The sequence below is a fragment of the Austrofundulus limnaeus genome, unplaced genomic scaffold, assembly GCF_001266775.1.
Source record: "Austrofundulus limnaeus strain Quisiro unplaced genomic scaffold, Austrofundulus_limnaeus-1.0 Scaffold621, whole genome shotgun sequence".
NCBI classification, from domain to species: Eukaryota; Metazoa; Chordata; class Actinopteri; order Cyprinodontiformes; family Rivulidae; genus Austrofundulus; species Austrofundulus limnaeus.
Window position 1 is genome coordinate 266,877 of NW_013953023.1, and position 6,290 is coordinate 273,166.

Genomic DNA, 6,290 nt, shown 5'->3' on the forward strand with positions numbered 1-6,290 from the left:
CACCAGTACCACAACTACACCAGCACCTTCAGCCACCAGTAAGGAAATTTCAACAAAATCTGCAGAAAGTACCACGTCACAAGCCACAGGACCAAATGTAGAGACAACACCTATCAAAGTGACATCTGGGCAAGTAACCCAGTCAACAACAGCAGTTCCTGAAACTACAGGTTCAACCGCAGGGAAGACAGCAACAAGTCCAGAACGCACAGTTGCATCATCAAAACCCAGTGTGGAAACAACGTCAACACAAGGACCTTCCACCATTTCAAATATAACCACAAAGAAACCTGAAGAAACAAGTCTAACAGAAGGTACAACTGGTCAAATTGGGACCACAACCCCTATCAAAGTTGTCACCACAGGTCCAGTCACAGCCTCTACCACAGTTGTCTTTGAAACCTCAACCACAACAGCAGGAGTCCAGACAACCAAACCAGAAATTTCAACTGGGACATCTCAGCCTTCCACTAGTACCAAAACTACACCAACACCTTCTCCCACCAGAATGGAAAGTACAACAAAATTGGTGGAAAGTACTGCGCACGAAGTCACAGGACTAAAAGTAGAGACAACACGTATAATAAATACAGCCGGGCTAGTAAGTTTATCCACAACAGCAGTTCCTGAAACTACAGGTTCAACTGCAGGGAACACAGCAACAAGTCTAGAACGCACAGTTGCATCATCAAAGCCCAGTGTGGAAACAACATCTACACCAGGATCTTCCACCATTTCAAGTATAACCACAAAGAAACCTGGAGAAACAAGTGTATCAGAAGGTACAACTGGTCAAATTGGGACCACAACCCCTATCAAAGTTGTCACCACAGGTCCAGTCACAGCTTCTACCACAGCTGTCTTTGAAACCTCAACCACAGCAGCAGGAGTCCAGACAACCAATCCAGAAATCTCAACTGGGACATCAAAGCCTTTTACACCGACAATACCTTCTTCTTTCACAAGTGTTTTCACAATTTCTTCAGCTTCAATTACAACTGCTGTAACCACAATTAACCCCACAGAAACAACTAATATTGCTCCTTTGACAAAGACTCTTCCAGGCAGCACAGCAGTTTWTCTTACTAGCAGATCCACCCAGCCAACTGGAAACACAGTCTTTTCTTCATCATCATATCCAACATCTACCTCAGCCTGTGTGTGCATTGTTAACACAACTTTATATAATCCTGGTAGGTTATTACATTTTAATTTTTTTCGACTGGTATTTTGGTATTATAGGCTTTAGTCTTGATCAATGTTTTTTTTAAACAGGGGACCTGGTGTACAATGTTTCTGATGGCCTTGGTTGGTGTTATGTTGCGTCTTGCAATATATCTTGTAAAGTTGATACACACTTCAGCCCCTGCATACTGTCTGAAGTATCCAGCACCACCACCTCAACTTCGCTTTTCAGCACAACAAAGGGCACAGCTTCAAGCTCAGTTCCTAAGACTACAAGCAGTTCTGGTTCTTCTCCAACTACAGTAACTTCACCATCTACAGCTTCTCTAGACTGCAATGATGTGAATCCACCTAAGGAGGTGGGTCATTTTATTTGCTGGGGTGGAAACTACTTAAATGGCTATACATACTTGTGCATGATGATGTTTACTTTGAAAATAAAAATAACATAATCAGTTACTCTTCAATATTTGACACAACTTTATTGGTTGGTAATCTCCGTTTAGAATGGAGAGTCCTGGAAGGTCAGCAACTGCTCCACAGCTACCTGCACCAATGGAGAGGTGAACGTGACCACTGTCTCATGTCCTACTGTTACCGAACCCATCTGCACCAATGGACGCAGAGCTGTGAAGATCTACGAAAAAGACGGATGCTGCTTTCACTATGAATGTGAATGTAAGTAAAATATTTAATCTTTATATAGTAAGACTTCAACTTCAGTGATTTGCAAAATGATCCACTGCCCATTAACTTTATCCATTTTGCTGCATTTTAACGTCACATTAATTTTACACAAACAACAAATATGATAATAGGACAAGAGCACGCTTCTGCACACGACATGCGCTCAATATATTATGTCATCTTCTTTCTCATATTTTGTAACGCCACTGTCACAATGTCAAATTTTCGTGGAGAACTCAGTTTTCAACATCTCCAGCATAGCCAGTATTAAGTCAGACATATTGCTGTCCGGTTCTTCCCTGTTGTCTCATGTAGCTGTCTTGCTAGTCTCGCCATGAGGCTCTGTATGTAGCTCGCTGTCCAAAATCTTTGTTTGTTTAAATGTCTCACTTTTTCCTTTATGGGCTTTAGTCAGACAAGGCATTGCATTTTAGGTTGTCCTTTTTGGCATAAACTGTATGTGAGCAGGGATTCCTCGTCCACACCTCAGTAGCAACAGCAGAGCAGATCAAACACATCTTATTTATACTGTTACTTATAACAAATCAAACATCTAAGTACATTTCAGGTTAAAAGCACCAAAACTGGAATAATACCAAGGAAGTGAATACTTTTGCATCCACCCCCAGTTCTCCTAAGATTTTATCATGTTTGCACTAAGTCTCTAAAACATTTAAACATTTTGTATTTATGTGACAGATGTAGTTATCTCCGGTGCTTTTTGTATTAAATAATCACTTAATGAACATGTGGTGTATATAAATAATGTGAGCTGTCATCCTGCAGGCATGTGCACGGTCTGGAGTGGATCCAACTATGTGACGTTTGACGGACAGTATTTCACATTTGACAAAAACTGTTCCTATTACCTGGTGAAGGAGATCATTTCCAAATTTAACCTGACGGTTATAAGGAGCCATGACTGTGACCCTTCAGAGTCCACATTCTGTCCTCTGGCCCTCACCATCTTGTACCAGTCCTTCAGTGTGGTTCTGACTCAGACAGAGACCTCTGGGACAGCAGCTGTTGTGGTAAGCAGCCATTAAAACAACCCAAAACAGTATTTTGTCATCACTTTCAGATTACACACACAAAAAACAAATGGTGTTTGTTGTTTATGTCCAGATGTGTTCGGTTTCTTTCTTCCACAGGTCTATTTAGATAATAAACGTATCTATCCAGCCTACAGCAATTCTTTCCTACTCATCTATGGCTCAGACATGATCGTCACAGTGGAGATCCCAGAGATCAACACTAAAATAACCTACAGCGGCTCCTCGTTCAGCATTGACCTTCCATATTCTCTGTTTGGGGGGAACACAGAGGGGCAGTGTGGTGAGTGAGCAGTACCATGGACCTGTTAGATCTTTGGATCATGAGATGAAGAGTCCATCCCCAGATAGTTTCACAGGAACTCCTGTAGTTCTGTAGCTTGTGAAGATGAATATATTATTCTTAGCTATCTGAGGCTGAGTGAACTTTGATGAGATGCTGAAGTTAAGAGAAAACACAGAACTAGAAAATGCTTGAGATTCTCTGATAAGCTTTCAGTGGGTTTATAATCCTGTATAGGCTCCTATCCAGATCTTTAAAGGGGCCATGTCCAATACCTTATAGAGGCCATATCCAGACCCTGATAGGCCCCTATCCAAATCTTTATAGGGGCCATTCCCATTACCTTATAGGGGCCATATCTAGACACTGATAGGCCACTATCCAGATCTGCCTAGGTGCCTATCCAGATATATATATAAGGACCCTATCCTGATCCTTATAGGGCGCTTAACTAGTTCTGTATAAGCTCCTATTGAGGTCTTTAAACGTCCTTATCTAGCTCTGTATTGGCCCCTATTCAGATTGTTGGTTGTATGGATGGATGGATGGATGGATGGATGGTTGGATGGAAAATATAGATAAAACAAAAATGTTTATCTAGAAGATTATATATTTTAAGTATTTACTGTTTTATATTAATAAATAAAAACTTTAATATTCTGATTAGTTTAGCTACTAGTGTTGTTTGAGACTCTTAGTTTTATTTTACATTTTTATGGTGAAAAAAATGTAAAGGAATGTTTTACCTGTGTTGAGATAAAACCTTCTCTGGTCTGAAGCTCGTGGTTCTGGTGTCTTTGGTTGAATAGGAACCTGTGACAACTCCCTCCCCAATGACTGCCGTTCTCCTAACGGTCAGGTGGAGTCCTGCACAGATTCTGCAGACCAGTGGCAGGTCCCAGGTACCCCCTGTGTCACCTCAACAACCCCCCCAGTTACGACAGGACCCCTCACACCCACACCACCCACCTGCAGACCTTCGGTCTGTGATCTGCTCACAAGCAGGTAGGAAAAATGTGAAAATCTAAAGATTTGTTTCTGTTTGGAATTATTTTAAAGAATAAATCTAAACTTTTCTGTTTTGGTGAAGCTGGTATGTATTTAATCAGTTAGTGTTGTATAACTAATATTTTTAACAGGTTAATATTTACTATTACTATAGTCTGAGTACACATTCATATAAATATATTTACTGATGGTATCTCCTTCAGTATATTTGCACCCTGCCACACTCTGGTCTCCCCTGGACCCTTCATACAGTCCTGTTCCTACGACGTTTGTAATCAGAGCTGCTCTAGCCTGGAGGCCTACGCCACTCAGTGCTCCACCGCTGGGGTCTGCATCGACTGGAGGGAGGCTACTGGYGGACTGTGTGGTAAGATGTATGATTATTGTGGGATTTCATCTGTTAATTGTTCAATGKTTAGTGGTTGGTACTGTAGCCTTAAAGCAAAAATGTCCTTGGTTTGATTCCCAGTAATGGGATTTGCCTGGTTTAATAATAGTTAAATGAAAAAAATGTAAAAATTTTTCCATCTTTCAGAGCACAAATGTCCAAACAACAAAGTGTACCTGGCCTGTGGTCCGTCAGTGGAGCCCACCTGCAACGACAGGTAAGACCTGAATAACCCTCTGAGCTCATAGTGGATGGTTATGGTAGATGGTTATGGTGGATGGTTAAGGTAGATGATTATGGTAGATGGTCAAGGTAGATGATTGTGTAGATGGCTATGGTAGATGGTTATGGTGGATGGTTAAGGTAGATGGTTATGGTAGATGGTTAAGGCAGATGATTATGGTAGATGTTATGGTAGATAAAGGTAGATGATTATGGTAGATGTTTATGGTAGATGGTTAAGGTTGATGATTATGGCAGATGATTATSGTAGATGGTTAAGGTAGATAGTTAAGGTAAATGATTATGTAGATGGCTTTGGTAGATGTTTATGGTAGATGGTTAAGGTTGATGATTATGGCAGATGATTATSGTAGATGGTTAAGGTAGATAGTTAAGGTAAATGATTATGTAGATGGCTKTGGTAGATGATTATGGTAGATGGTTAAGGTAGATGATTATTGTAGATGGTTATAGTAGATGGTTAAGGTAGATGGTTATGGTAGATGTTTATGTAGATGGCTATGGTAGATGGCTATGGTAGATTGTTAAGGTAGATGATTATGTAGATGGCTATGGTAGATGGCTATGGTAGATGGTTAAGGTAGATGATTATGTAGATGGCTATGGTAGATGATTATGGTAGATGGTTAAGGTAGATTATTATTGTAGATGGTTATGGTAGGTGTTTAAGGTAGATGGTTAAGGTAGATGATTATTGTAGATGGTTAAGGTAGATGGTTAAGGTAAATGATTATGTAGATGGCTATGGGAGATGATTATGGTAGGTGGTTAAGGTAGATGGTTATGGTAGATGTTTATATAGATGGCTATGGTAGATGATTATGTAGATGGCTATGGTAGATGGTTAAGGTAGATGGTTATGGTAGATGATTAAGGTAGATTGTTATGGGAGATGGTTAAGGTAGACGATAAAAATAGAGTCTCCTCTGATCTTCAGAACCTCTGTCTTTGACAGGTACAACATGAAGTTTCAGACAGAAATGAACTCATYATACAACAACACCAAGGAAGGTTGTTTCTGTCCTCCAGGATCCACTTTGTTCAACCCGGTCTATGACACCTGTGTCACATCCTGTGGTAAGAACCAGCTGGGTCTGTCTTGTGTGAGCCCTCTGGGTTAGTTTGTCTTTGTTGACTCACTCACAAAGCAAAACAAAATTAAGAAATAAAAGCAGGCACTGAATGCACTTTAAAGGGATCCCTGATTAGTTGTAACATTAAACTTTATTTGATAAACATATATTTTAACTGTAAAATAAAGACTAAAAATACTGTAGGCTGTTTAGGTTTGTAAATTCTTAAACTACATTTTAAAAAATATATTTTAAAACAGACGAGGCCATTTTATTTGCACACAAAGCATTCTGGGTAAATGATGACGTGGATAGGTCCTCGGTGCGAGGCTGCTAGCGAGCTATATCCACCCTGAAGGTTAATCTTGGAC

General features: G+C 40.2%; 1 protein-coding gene across 1 annotated transcript in view; it reads left to right on the forward strand.

Moving 5' to 3' along the window:
- The window catches only part of LOC106531337 (mucin-2), a 37,797-nt gene that overhangs the window by 27,471 nt on the left and 4,036 nt on the right, over nt 1-6,290 (forward strand). The window contains exons 29-37 of the mRNA XM_014027177.1: nt 1-1,193; nt 1,276-1,544; nt 1,692-1,863; nt 2,659-2,903; nt 3,024-3,207; nt 4,017-4,212; nt 4,419-4,582; nt 4,751-4,820; nt 5,802-5,923. Of these exons, the coding sequence (XP_013882631.1) occupies nt 1-1,193; nt 1,276-1,544; nt 1,692-1,863; nt 2,659-2,903; nt 3,024-3,207; nt 4,017-4,212; nt 4,419-4,582; nt 4,751-4,820; nt 5,802-5,923 (2,615 nt within the window). The remainder of the gene's footprint in view (nt 1,194-1,275; nt 1,545-1,691; nt 1,864-2,658; nt 2,904-3,023; nt 3,208-4,016; nt 4,213-4,418; nt 4,583-4,750; nt 4,821-5,801; nt 5,924-6,290) is intronic.